The 14,500-nt window shown below is 44.9% G+C and overlaps 1 protein-coding gene across 1 annotated transcript in view; it reads left to right on the forward strand.

Moving 5' to 3' along the window:
- The window catches only part of TRMT10B (tRNA methyltransferase 10B), a 94,488-nt gene that overhangs the window by 48,616 nt on the left and 31,372 nt on the right, over nt 1-14,500 (forward strand). The window contains exons 4-6 of the mRNA XM_029603373.1: nt 1,897-2,021; nt 7,212-7,364; nt 8,480-8,558. Coding sequence (XP_029459233.1) covers nt 1,897-2,021; nt 7,212-7,364; nt 8,480-8,558 — 357 coding nt within the window. The remainder of the gene's footprint in view (nt 1-1,896; nt 2,022-7,211; nt 7,365-8,479; nt 8,559-14,500) is intronic.

Below are 14,500 nucleotides of genomic sequence, written 5' to 3' on the forward strand. Positions count from 1 at the left end.
CTCATTGATTCCATTGATTCCCTAGGTGCCCTCATCCATGCCATTGATGCCGCTGTCTATTTCATCCGTGCCATCGATGACTCATCGATACTACCATAGCACCTAAACTTAATGCCCTCGACTAAACAAAACCCTCCATACTTCGGGTTCTTAACCAAAGCCCCGTGTAATCCTTGGGCACTAAACAGTGCCAGGAGCAGTGAAGGCACAGTGACAGTCCGTCAACAATCGCCATCAGAGACAGAGAGGGCATCTACCTCGGCGCTGGGGAATGACCGGGCCGAGCACCGTGGGAATCATCGTCAGAAAAATTACCCATACAAAATTAACAGGATTAAATGTGTGCTGGAAATGTTTCCTTAGATGGTTTTCAAAGTGAAAGTGTGTAAAGTTCATGGGTAAAAAGTACCTTCGAACATTGCAGATAGGACGCCGATCCAAAAATAACTCCCAAAATACTTAACTGAGGAAGCGCTAAACTGGAGGGAGAAGCGGGCCTGTACTGCATATAGTGGAGACGAAGAACAGAAGTGGAAACTCAGAAAGAGAATATGAAAGCAGACAAGTTCCAAGTAGTCTGTCCTGATTCTTTTCTGGTGTAGCGCAATGGGGTGGAGGGATTTGTGCTTCAGCAGTCACTGATCGGGTGAACAGAAAGAAAGAAAGTTGGCATGTATATGTAACCCCTTTTTTTTTCGGATGTTTGTGGCTAATTTGTATCTTAGGAGCGGCTCCGGCTAACACTTTAATTCCACACTTGACTCTCAATGCCTGTGGGGGATTCTTTTTATGGGGGGAAGCTCTCGCTTATGGCACAGATGAGGTTAAAACGATTGGTAGTATGTATATACTGTATTGGTGCTTCTAATGAGGTGAGAGGCTATAGTAACTAAGACAGGACCAGTTCTGGATATGAAATAAAACTTTGATTAATACTCCTAAATTAAAGACCATCCATCCATAATATTGAAGTTACCATCTGAATGTTGTACATGTGTGGTTCTAGGTAAGTAGATGTCCTTTTTCCAGACATCTGGATAGCCCCATGGTGATTTTAATGCATGCAGTATATCCTGCCGCTGTGAGGAAATCCTAGTGGAGGGGTCTCCAACTTTATTGCAACAATCCTACTTTTAGATATCTTTTTCCTCTGACACCAAACTCGTCCTGATCCCTTGTGTGTGTGTATATATATATATATATATATATATATATCTGGTTGGGGTCTCCTGCTCTTATTCTTCCTTCCTTAGTGATTTTTCATTCTTTATTCACAGCTATTTCTGGGGGACTTTTCTTGGAGAAAAGTCAGTGGGGTCAGGCAAGTTCTCAGCCCTGCAATCCCAGTGGGGAAGGGGGATCCAAAAACTTCCCCACTCTGCTCAAGTCCAAAGTATACTTTAAAGGTTAAACTGGATTACATCTTCTGCCTTCATTGTCTCTCGCAGCAGGATCCATCACTGGTGCTTGCCCACCCAGGGTTTAGAGTAGGCTCACAGGTCTTTGGTCCCCTGGTGAGAGCCCATTTGCCCCTAAAGAGTATGAGACTTACAAATCTGTCTCTCTGAAAATTAAGAGGAGGACCTTCTGTCACGTAGTGCACGGTGAGGTGTCACTTCTAAAAGAAGCCTTCTGGGTGAAGCTGGGAGGCCTCACCGGAGTGTAAATGTTAAAACATCCTTACTCTTCCCTTGCTTCTTCAAACTGGACCCAAAGTGTCTTGAAATGTCTGGGCTAAATAATGTTCAGGCATCCAATCCAGACTCTCTAAGAGGGGAGGGACTGAGGGGTATGGATGGCTCCTTACTAGAGTGTTATATTACAGGAATAGTGCCATCTGGTGGCCAGACCAGATGGTTTTCACCAGTTACTTACAAGAGAGCTCTTGTGTTACAGGCACAGAGCAGCAGCACAGCAAACGTGTTTTGAAAGCAATAAGAACAGAGCAACTTTTGGAGGCAAAGCATGCTGGGCCTAGACTCTGCATAGACTTGAGTGTATCCGACCGCATGACTAAAAAGGTACGTGTGCTTCTGAGTGAATAGCCCTGCGTTGCTTTGTGGACCCATTAGTTCAGCACAATTAGTTTTCCAAATGTATCTTCTGTATATAAATCTGTTTCAAGCTCTGTTATATTGGCTCTGTGCACATGCAAACCTCAAATCTGCATCACCCACTTAAGCGGGTTTGTATGATGGCTCTGTGTGTTTTTGCTGTGCACAGGGAACCTGGTTGATTCTCAGGCCCAGGTTCTGCTCTTTGGGCAGGCCAAGGCTAGGGGGTGGGAAGGAGATGCTGCAGAGGCAGAGTACACACCCCTGGTCATTGCACAGTGGCGATAGTTTATTGCCAGACTCTGGGTGCACACATGCCGAGTTCTGGAGGGAGAAGTCATCTGTAGTCTCCCTCGCCAAGAACTGTCACTGTAATGAGTGGGCCAGACGGCCGGCATAAATGAGAGATTTAAAAAAAAAAAATGCAGAAAATAATCGAACTAGCTGCACATGAAGGTTTATGTGGCAGTAGAGGCCACTTCCAACCGACTTAGAAGCCCAGTAGGAGGAAAAGCTGTTAGGCTAAAATCCTACCCCCAGCCACGCCACACTCCAAATTACAGGATTTCTTACTATAAAAATAATTTTCCCTCTCCTTTTCCTACATTTTCTTAAAAAAATATTTTGCTTTAAAAAAAAACCCAACACATTCCCTGTACGTACCCGGATCAGTCCAGACAGTGGGTTGAGCCTCCTGTCCAACAGATGGAGACAGAGAAAAACTGAAAGGGTATCCTATATCAGGACAGAGCCTACCCTGCGTCCCTTCAGTATTTCTTTGTCTCCAGCAGATTCAGAGAGTAGAACCTGCGGTTTCTTAGTTTTATCTCTTTGCTGTTCCTTCGGGATTTTTTCTCTCCTTCTTCCCTTTGGGTTGATTTCAGATCAAGCAAGTATTGTTATTTACAATTTAAAAAAAAAAAAAAAGGTAAAGTTGTAAAGTGAGACTTGTTTGTCTCCTTGCTCTTACTGGGTCCCAGGGGGGACTTGACCACTTGATTATTCAGCCTGGAACCCACTTTCCCGGTGACCTAGGGCCTGGCTGCATGGGGTGATTCTGATGGTCCAGTCACTCCCCTTTCTCTGCCTAGTCTGCACCCGTTGAGGTACTTGTCTTGGGTTCCATAGCAGGAAGACTTTGCTATCCTCTGCTTGCTTAAAGTTCTATACAAAAAAAAATAAAATATATATATATATGTATATTTTAATAAAAGCAGACTCTCAGGCAATCGGCAGTGTTCTATTTTTAGTTTCTGGGGAAGGAGCGAAACGGAACAGGCAGAAAGGCTGGAAGGCGCGATTGCGTATGGGGCTGATGCCCTTTACGATCTTCTCTGGGTTCAAGCCAGAGCCATGGTTTCCGCAGTATCGGCCAGACGTCTTATCTGGCTGAGGATTTGGGCTGCGGACTCCTCTTCTAAAGCGCAGTTGAGCACTCTCCCCTTCAAGGGTAAGTTGCTTTTTGGTGAGGACCTGGAACAGCTTATTAAATCCTTAGGTGACAACAAGGTTCATTAGCTGCCTGAGGACCGCCCCAAACATTCCAGGTCATTTGTTCCGTCTCGCTCTCGCTTCCGGGGACAGCGCAGATACTCCAAGACGTGGGGAACTTTTCAGCGAAACACCTCTACTAGGGGTCAAGCATGGTCCCAGTCCTTTCGGGGCCGGCGACCCTTCCGTGACAACACCCACCAAGGCTCCGCTGCCAAGCCCTCGCAATGAGATGAGGCCTGCCCATTCCTCCGTTTCAGACTTAGGTGGTCGGCTGTCCCTTTTTCTCGAGGAATGGGTCAAGATTACCTCAGATCAGTGGGTCCTCGAAGTGATCGAAAAAGGTTACGCTTTAGAGTTTGCTAGAGATCTCCCGGACCTCTACGTAACCTCTCCCTGCGGAGCGTGGAAGCGGCGGCGGTGTGCCAGACGCTCAACAGACTTCTAGTACTCGGAGCCATAGTCCCAGTTCCCCAACAAGAGCAGGGATCCAGCTAGTATTCCATCTACTTCGTCATTCCCAAGAAGGACGGATCCTTTCGGCCAATCCTGGATCTCAAGAGGGTCAACAGGGCCCTCAAGGTCCTCCACTCACATTGAGACTTTGAGGGCGATTGTAGCGGCAGTTCACATGGGCGACTACCTCGCTTTGCTAGATCTCACGGAGGCCTATCTTCACATCCCGATCCAGAAAGAACACCAAAGGTTCCTTCATTTCAACATTCGGATAGACATTATCAGTTTCGGGCACTTCCGTTCAGTCTAGCCACTGCGCCCCGCATGTTTACAAAAGTTATTGTGGTAGTGGCAGCCTTCCTCCGGTGAGAGGGAGTCCTGGTCCATCCATACCTGGACGACTGGCTCGTTCGAGCGAAGGCAGAAGGACCTGTGCGTGACAGCGGTCAACCAAGTTTTGTCAGTTCTCTCCTCCCTCGGGTGGATAGTCAACTTTTCCAAGAGCTGCCTCAAGCCCTCCCAGGTTCTCAAATTCCTGGGAGCCCGCTTAGACACCCATGTGGGCAAAGTGCTGTTACCCAAAGCTCGGGCACTCAAGCTTATGGATCAAGTGCAACATCTGATGTCTCTCTCGGTCCCCATGGCCTGGGACTATCTTCAAGTGCTGGGCTCTATGACTTCAACTATAGATTTGGTTCCTTGGGCCTTTGTGCATATGTTTTCTTTACAGAAAGCCTTGCTGTCCCGCTGGAAGCCAGTCTCGGAGGAGTTTCAAATGCCCCTGCCGCTCTCCGATCCTACCATAGACAAAATACAGTGGTGGCTTTCTCCCGCCCATCTATTGAAGGGGATGCCCCTGGAAACTCCTCGGATCATTGTGACAACGGATGCCAGCCTCTCCAGCTGGGGAGCGGTGTATCAAACTCAATCTACACAGGGATGCTGGTCCCCAGTACAATCCCCCTGGCACATCAATCATCTGGAGGCCCAGGCGGTCCATCTGGCACTCAAGGTCTTTCTGCCCCTGATTCGTCGCAAGGTGGTTCGAGTCCTTTCCGACAATGCTATCACAGTAGCCTATATCAATCGGCAGGGGGGCACCAGAAGTCGTCCGGTGGCCCTGGAAGCCAGCAAGCTGCTTGCCTGGGCGGAACGTCACCTGGATCAGCTGGCAACCTCCCACATAGCGGGAAAGGAGAATGTCCAAGCCGACTTCCTCAGCTGGCAGTGTCTAGGCCCCGGAGAGTGGGAGTTGTCCGGGGCAATGGATCTGATTGTACACAGGTGGGGGGGGGGGTCCCTCATCTAGACCTGATGGCCACTATGAGCAATGCGAAGGCTTCCAGATTCTTCAGTCGCAGAAGAGAGCACTGCTCCAAAGGAGTGGATGCCCTGGTTCTTCCTTGGCCTCAAGACATTCTCCTCTACATGTTCCCACCTTGGCCTCTGGTGGGAAAAGTTCTTAAAAGGATAGAACTACACAGGGGGCCTGTCATCCTCGTAGCACCGGAGTGGCCTCGGCGGCCATGGTTCGCGGATCTGGTGAATCTTGTGACGGACGGTCCTCTTCGGTGCAGGGTCCAGTATTTTTCGATCAGGCAGATCGCTTTTGTCTTAACGGCCTGGCTTTTGAGCGGCGGCGTCTGAGGAGGCAGGGCTATAAAGAAGAGTTATCTCTACTCTGTTGCGGGCCAGTAAGCCCTCCACCTCCCTATCTTACGTCAGAGTCTGGAGAGTGTTCGAGATGGTCTGTGCCAAGTCTGGAGTGCTGGCGCACAAAGCTCCGGTAACCCAGGTTCTCTCCTTTCTACAGAATGGCCTTTCCAAGGGTTTGTCTTTCAATTCTTTGAGAGTACAGGTTTCGGCCCTTGGGTCTCTCTTGGGTACTGTCGATGGTTACGCGGTGGCAGCTCACCCGGATGTCGTTCGATTCCTCAACGGGGCCAAGCATTTGAATCCGCCTGTCCGGGCTACTTGTCCTTCCTGGAGTCTTAACTTGATGCTTCAAGTCCTCTGTGAGGCGCCCTTCGAATCTCTCTGGCAGGCTATGCTTAAGGATCTAACCCTCAAGACGGTGTTTCTTGTTTCTATTTGCTCCGCAAGGAGGATGTCCGAGCTCCAGGCGTTGCCTTATAAAGGAGCCTTTTCTTCGCTTTTCTGACTCGGGTGTCTCCCTCAAGGCGGTCCCATCTTTTTTGCCAAAGGTCGTGTCTTCCTTCCACGTCAATCAGTCGGTTGAACTCCCTGCTTTTTCCGCTGAGGACATTGCGAGCACCTCTGGTGGTGACCTACGGCGCCTTGACTTAAAGAGGGTACTACTGCAATATTTACAGGTTTCAAATGATTTTCGAGTCTCTGATCATCCCTTTGTTTTATGGAGTGGTCCAAATAAGGGAAACAAGGCTTCTGAAGCTACGATTGCTCGCTGGCTAAAGGAGGCTATTGCGTCGGCATATATCTGTCTGGGCCAGCCAGTCCCCGGAGCCTTAAAGGCCCATTCTTTGCTTTCACAGGCTACTTCTTGGGCGGAGAGTCAGTCTGTCTCTCCGCAAGAAATCTGCAGAACAGCCAATTGGAAGTCTCTGCATACTTTTGCTCAATATTACCGCCTTGATGTCCAGGCACCATTGTTTGGCTCCTTTGGTAAGCAAGTACTTCGAACGGGGCTGTCTCGGTCCCACCCTATTTAGGGAAGCTTGGGTACTCCCACTATCTGGACTGATCCGGGTACGTACAGGGAAAGGAAAATTGGTTCTTACCTGCTAATTTTCGTTCCTGTAGTACCACGGATCAGTCCAGACTCCCTCCCTTGCTACATCTGCTCGTGATTTGTCTGCTAGAAAGTTTTTCTTTCACAGAATTTTGGATTGGTTACTTCCTACCTGAACTATAAGGCACCGGAGGTACTCCTTATATTATATTTCATGTAAGAGCGACTACTTACCTGTTGAACCTCTAGCTTCCAATTGACTGTTAGTCTGTTACTTGCTTGATCTTACTCTGGTTCATTTTTCAATTGTTCTTTGTCTGCTTTGATAACTTTTGTACTGATGGGACGCAGGGTAGGCTTTGTCCTGATATAGGATACCCTTTCAGTTTTTCTCTGTATCCATCTGCTGGACAGGAATGAAAATTAGCAGGTAAGAACCAATTTTCCTTTATTCATGTGTGGTGTTTGAAGTTAGTGTGATGAATTCTTTTTTCTTCAAGGAAATAAGCAGACTTGCTGCTCAGATCGGGAGGTTGTATGGTGCAAACAAGAAAGCTGCAAAACCTTTCTGGCTGTATCTCACTAGTCTTCCGGCAGACAGCCCTATTCATGAAGAGTGCGTGAGGATGAATGATGGGTTTTCCAACTATCTGGTAGGTTCCCTTCATGCTCATTCCAGTTTTGGGAAGGAGGTATGCTCCTTCCATGCATCCAGACAGGGCTTTTCAGATCTGCTTCAGCAGGCCTGGATATCGGAGTAGCCAAAAGGTGAAAGTTAACTTGATTATTTCACCAAATGCCTGCAGATATACCTCATGGAGAGTAATTGGGGATTTCCAGAGCTGTTGGGGATGGGGGTAGGTACTCCTGCTGGGTTTGGGAAGTTCTGCAGCAGGGTATTAGATATTCAGAGATGTCTCAGGATTCATTGTGTGGGGATGTGGCTGGGGGAGTGAAGGAGAGTCTACAGTTTTCTTGAATGTAAGAATATTTTGGATCACATGAGAGGGAGCTGTTGAGGACAGCATGGCAGTATGTAGAAGTTAGAAATGTATTTGGGCCTGTTTGTGGATTTTAGGTAATACAAAAGAAAATAGAATATAAATAAGAAGGGGTCAGTTTGATGTGAAACCCCAGCTACTCAGATACTGTTTTTCTGCAGTCTTATCTTAATATCCTCCTGTTCAATTGACTGTCACAGTCCTTGAGATTTTGTGTGATTTTTCTGCTTGGGTTCACTTTGCATAAGAATACATTAACGTTTGAGAAATCTAAATCACCTGATTGGCTTTGAATTGTGTTTATATTAAGTGAGGAGAAGTATTTATACATTCAAATTTACACTGAGGTCAATATTCAAAACTCGTTCAGTGCTATTTAATTGGATAAGTGTAACTTATACAGCTAAGTAGCAGCTGCTGAATATGTAGCTAAGTTCAGTGGCCGCTGCTCAGCTGCATAAGTCACTTAAATGGCTAAAACATTAGCTGCATAACTTGTGGGCATGTAATGGGTGGATCAGGGTGGAGTGAGTTAGCCATACAAGTTGTGTGACTAACTACAGATGTTCGGACTTAGCCGCATAAGTAATGCAGCTAAGTTTAGACAAGACACAGAGCAGATCTAAACTTAGCCAGTTATAACTAAGCGCGGTTATATATGCGTCTATAATAAGTTATGTCCGGCTTAGTTACTTAAACGGCCAGCTCTAAATATTGATCCCACTATATATAACAAGGGTAATTATATCTTTACGTTTTCTTTTTAGATGGATACAACTCAGGAGAGTTATTTTGACTTGTTCCCATTAGAAACAATTGTGTATCTCACCCCTGATTCAGTGCATGGTAAGTGGGGTTTGTTTGTTTTTTTTCAAAATGTGAATCACTACACATCTAGGAGGTAATCTTCAAAAGTTACATAATTAACAGTAACAAACTATTGTAGCAATTTTCAAAAGCCCATTTATCTGCGTTAAGTGGATTTATGCATGAAAACCCACTTTTAAGCGTGCTAATCCTCTTGAAAATTACCCCTAGGCTTTATCCTTTCTGAATAGAACATATTGGGAAGATTTTTTCATACAACTGAGATGTGAAAGAGGACGTATTGAGGGCACAAGATGGGGGGAAATTTTGGCTGAGTCAAGCTCTTGATCACTGGCGCACAGTTGCAGTTATGGATGGTTGCAGATGGATCAGAGGTTTCATGGTAACCAAGCTATCCACATTAATCTGTTTTCTTTAACCAAATGTATCTCATGAACACTGATTGTGGTTATCTTAAAAAGGAGATGCATTTGCAGTCATCAAGGGTGGAAATTGTATAACCCTGGCCTCTACACTTAGCAGTAGGTGTATCCCAAGAATTGGGCATTAGCATTGGTATCAGAACAATTCTTAAAAGTATTTACCTGGGTAAATAGGGTTTTGAAAATTTCTTAGTTTTCATGCAGATAAAACTACACTGTTCTCCGATGACTGTACTTTTATCTGCATTGTGCAGAGTTATTCCCAGGGGCAGATTAGGTCAGGGGAGACATGCTGTCTGTGTATATAGTTTAAGGTTAGCATTTAATTCTAAGTTTTGTAATTGTGAGTTTCCAAAGTTCACTTGATCTAAAAAGATGAGAGTATTGGTTCCTGGATTACTTGTCACTAGTTTGATTCCCACCCACTCCAGTCACATTTTTTTGATATATCTATTATTATCCCCCTTAGGAGGAATCTTCCAAATAAGAATCAATTAGTAATTTAGAATAATATACAATTATCCCTGATTTTAGTGATTGACTATTTTTAATCCTATTTTTGGTCATTCTTAATAATAAAATTTAAAAATCTTTACATTAAAAAATACCAAAGCCCTTAAACAGCTTTAAAAATTTTAACAAATCAACAAAAATGAAGATGCAGACAGAACCCCAGCAGCAAGATATGGGCTATCCAGTCTTTTGCACTGAATGCCATATGTCCAATTATTTACCTGTTGGTAAGAGATTGTATGTGTGCATCCAGTTCAAAACTCATGACTCTCAGAAAATGAGTCCAGTCTCTGAAGGCAAGAGTGGCAGACCTGGAGGAGCTGAGGCAAACAGAGGTATATAGAGGACACCATCAGGGACATAGTAGAGTGGTTCTAACTTCAGTCCAGTAGCCCTGCTACTGCTTTGGAAGAGCAAGCTAATCTGAAAGGAGACCATCACCTTGGTGTAGAAAGAAGTGATCCTATAGTTAGGACCTACCATCTAGATGATGCTTTCTTCTCTTTCATCGAGGATGTGACTCCAAGGCTCTGTGTGCCCAAGAGGGATGGGTTAGGATTATCATTATAGTTGGTGATATGATCTTTAGAAATGTAGATATATGGGTAGCTGGTAGGCATGAGGATTGCTTGGTAACTTGTTTGCCTTGCATAAAAATAGCAGGCCACATATATCACCTAGATAAGATTTTAGAAAGTGCTGAGTACAAATTATATAGAAAGGTGGAAGAGAGAGGTCCTGGAGGCTAAATTTAGACTTTTAGATAAGAAATTAAAATCCGGAATCTTTAGGGTTGATTTCTCAGAAATGCTTCCCATTCCATGTGCAGGACCACAGAGGTAGACTAAGCTCCAGAATCTCAATGCATGGATGAAATTATGGTACAGGGACAAGGGCTTTAGATTTGTTAGAAACTGGTCACTGTTTTTGGGATGCAGGAGCTTATTCCAATGGGTTGGAACTCAGTTGCTGGTTCTAACATTTAAAAAAGGAGATAGAACAGCTTTTAAACTAAAATAGGAGGGAAAGCAGACATGTCACTCAGAAGCACATGGCTTGGAACGATGTATCTTTTAAGGATACTTGAAAACAGGGAAGTTAGTATATCCCAGTAGAGAGGTTGTGGTTAAGGCTGAAGTAGCCCAGATGGATGAAAATTAAAGAGCACACGGATGCGAATGACTTTACATTGCCTGTATATTCTGTTAATTAGCACATTGTAACATACTTTAAAATGTGTGTATGCTAATGTCAGAAGTCTATTTAGTACTATTGGAGAGTTAGAATGTGTGGCATTTATATAGACATAGGCATTTCAGAGATATCGTGGAAGGAGGATAACCAATGGGACACAGTGATGCCAAGGTATAAATTATATTGATGTGACAGGACAAAGTAAATTGGTAGAGGGATGGTATTATATGTAAAAGATGGTATAGAATCAAGCAGGATAAAAATCATACAGAAAACATAATGCAGTTTGGAATCCTTATGGTTAGAAACTCCATGTGTGATAAGTAAGGGTATAACAGTGAGCATAATCTACCATCCACTTGGCCCAGATGAAGAAATACTCTGTAAAGTGCAAGCAGAAATAAGAAATGCATATTTGGCAACACAATAATAATGGGTGAGTTCAAGTACTCCAGTATTGACTGGATCTCATCAGGACATGATAGGTTAAGTTTTTAGATGCCATAAATGACTGCTTCATGGAGAAGCTGATCCTAAACAAATCAAAGGGGAAGCTACTGTAGATTTAGTCCTAAATGGAACACACTACCTAATGCAGGAGGTTACTGTAGTGGGGTCGTTAAACAATAGTGATCAGAATGCAATCAAATTTGACATGATCACTGGAGGGAAAACATTAAGGAATAACTACTACAGAATCATAAACCTTTAAAAAGGGAGACTGATAGAATGAGGAAATTAGTTAGAAACAAACTAAAAGGAGCAGTTGCAAAGATTAAAAGCTTGCATGTGGTGTGGACATTGTTTAAAAACAGCATTTTGGAAGCCCAGATAAAAGGCATAAAAATGTTGAAGAAAGACCAAATGACTGCCAGCATGGTTTAATAATAACATGAAAGAAGCAGTTAAAGACAAAAGAGCATCATTCAAAAATGGAAAGCAGACCCAAATGAAGAAAATAGGCAGTAGCATAAACACTGGCAAGTAGTAAGACAGGCCAAGAGAAGATTTGAGAAGAAGCTTTCCAGAGAGGCAAAAATTAATAATAAACTTTTTCAAGTTCATATGTAGCAAAATGCCAGTAAATGAATCAGCTGCTTTGCTAGATAAGTTTCCCAACTTATCTAGTAAAGTCAGGTCTGAAGGCACACTGGTGAGCCTTCAGACCTGATCAGCTGTACATGGAAAAGCCACTACTGTGTGATGCTCAGATCCAGACCAGTACCTGGGCTCTGCTCTCAGCACCTCACAACAATTAACACCAATAGTGACTCTTAACTTGATAGGAAATCTTTTATATGAACAAGCACAATACGGCTTTCGGAAATCTCATAGTACTGAGACTCTTCTACTCTCCCTAACAGACCACATTATTAAAGGATTTGAGAAAGGACAATCATACATACTTGTCTTCCTTGACATCTCCTCCGCATTTGACACTGTCAGCCATCCCATTCTCCTACAGCGGTTGACTGAAATAGGCATTACAGGTGTTGCCCTCAACTGGTTCAATTCTTATCTCAGCAATAGAGATTACAAAATTCAGCTAGGCAATCATGTTTCCAAGGCTATCCCCCTTAATCAAGGTGTCCCTCAAGGTTCATCCCTCTCTTCAACCCTCTTCAATATTTACATCCTACCCCTCTGTCACTTCCTATCCAGCCTAAATCTCCCACCCTACATATATGCTGACGATGTTCAGCTCCTCATACCCATCACTGACTATTTCTAAAACCATGGATTTCTGGAACGATACTCTCCAATCCATAAACAATCTCCTTTCTTCCATCCACCTAGCTCTCAACACTACTAAAACTGAAATCATGCTCATCTCACCCCTTAACCACTCGATCCTTCCCCCTCTTTCACAGTTCCAATTTGCTCAACAAGTCCGTGATCTGGGTATCATTCTCGATGGGCACTTCACACTGAAGAAATTTATCAACAACATACTAAAAGATGGCTTCTTTAAACTTCATACACTAAAAAAACTAAAACCCTTACTACACCCCCCCCGATTTCCAAACAGTGCTCCAAACCACCATCTTTGCCAAAACCGACTACTGCAACTCCCTTCTCCTTGGCCTTCCTAACAACGCCATTCACCCCATTCAAATTTTACAAAACACAACAGCCCGAATCTTGACCAACTTACGCAGACACGACCATATTACACCTGTTCTAAAAGATCTACATTGGCTCCCAATAGCTTCCCGTATACAATATAAGACTCTCTCTCTCATCCACAAGGCTCTTTACAATCCTGAAATGAACTGGTTTAATGAATCCTTCCGCTTACACCAGTCTAATAAGCCTACTAGACAAGCACATCTCGCAACTATGCCCATACCTTCCCCTAAACTCTACAAACTAACATCTACCAGAGCCCGTGCCATATCGATAGCCGGGCCGACCCTTTGGAACACAATGCCAGTTGAACTACGGCAAGAGGAATGCATCAAATCGTTCAAGCGGAAGCTCAAAACCTGGCTCTTCACCAAGGCATACACCTAATTTCTCCCTCCTCTCTACTGCCCACCCTTCCTCTCCTCTGCCCCCCTCTTCTGGTCCTCCATCCCCTCACTTCGCCCTTCTCCTACCTTTTTCTCAGCCCTTCCCTCTGCTCATCACTCCCCCCTCTCCTTCTAGCACTCCTAAATTGTTTATCTCTTAGTGTCTTCCTTTTGTACATATGTACAAATAAAACTTGTTTTATTTGTTCAATGTAAAGTGCCATGCTTGGCGTTTGTTTGTGTTACACTGTAAACCGATGTGATATCCTGGATGAATGTCGGTATATAAAAATTTTAAATAAATAAATAAATGTGTAATCATGCATGTCTCTTTTTCCTTGGGAGTGTTGTAATTAGGATCATGCAGGGCACATATAGCTGGAACTCACTTGGTCTAGCACATACAGCACCTCCCTATTTTCCCTGTCTCTGAGTCTGTCAAGCTTTGTCTTCTCCTAGGACAAGCAGGATGGTGGTCCTCGCACAAGGGTGACTTTATCAGATGGAGCCCGGCATGGAAAACTTTTGTCATAGTTTCTAGAACTTTGACTAGGCACACTGAGCATGCCCAGCATGCCACTATCCACACAGCCACGCAGGGTCCCTCTTCAGTCTTGTTTTTTACGTGGAGCTTTCGTCTCATGGATGTGGAGCTCGTGCTGTTTTTTGTTATAAATGCCACAGTCGAGAATTTTTTCTTTGGTTTTCTCGCACTGGGTCCCTGTATCTTCCCTGGCTTTGGCTCGTAGACGTTGTGGTAAGTTTATATGTTCTTCGCAGTTTATTTCTGATGGTGACATCCCCCGGTGACTGCCGGTCATTGACTGCACACCGGTTAATTTTTCCTCTGGCGACTTCAGGCTTCCACCAGTGCCCCAGACTATGTCCATCACAGACTCCCACGAGGCAGTAGAGGAGGACCGGAAGGCTCATCTGCATACTGCTCCCAGCATCCCCCGGGAGAGGAGTCCAGAGGTTGCCGCAAGCGATCCAGGGATTGACTTCCACAGCCCCAGCTTCCGGAGGCCCTGCACGGTTTGCAGTAGAGGAGGACCGGAAGGCTCATCTGCATACTGCTCCCAGCATCCCCTGGGAGAGGAGTCCAGAGGTCGCCGCAAGCGATCCAGGGATTGACTTCCACAGCCCCAGCTTCCGGATGCCCTGTACGGTTTGCAGTAGAGGAGGACCGGAAGGCTCATCTGCATGCTGCTCCCAGCATCCCCCGGGAGAGGAGTCCAGAGGTCGCCGCAAGCGATCCAGGGATTGACTTCCACAGCCCCAGCTTCCGGAGGCCCTGTACGGTTTGCAGTAGAGGAGG

The sequence above is a fragment of the Rhinatrema bivittatum genome, chromosome 1 (genome assembly GCF_901001135.1).
Source record: "Rhinatrema bivittatum chromosome 1, aRhiBiv1.1, whole genome shotgun sequence".
Lineage (NCBI taxonomy): Eukaryota > Metazoa > Chordata > Amphibia > Gymnophiona > Rhinatrematidae > Rhinatrema > Rhinatrema bivittatum.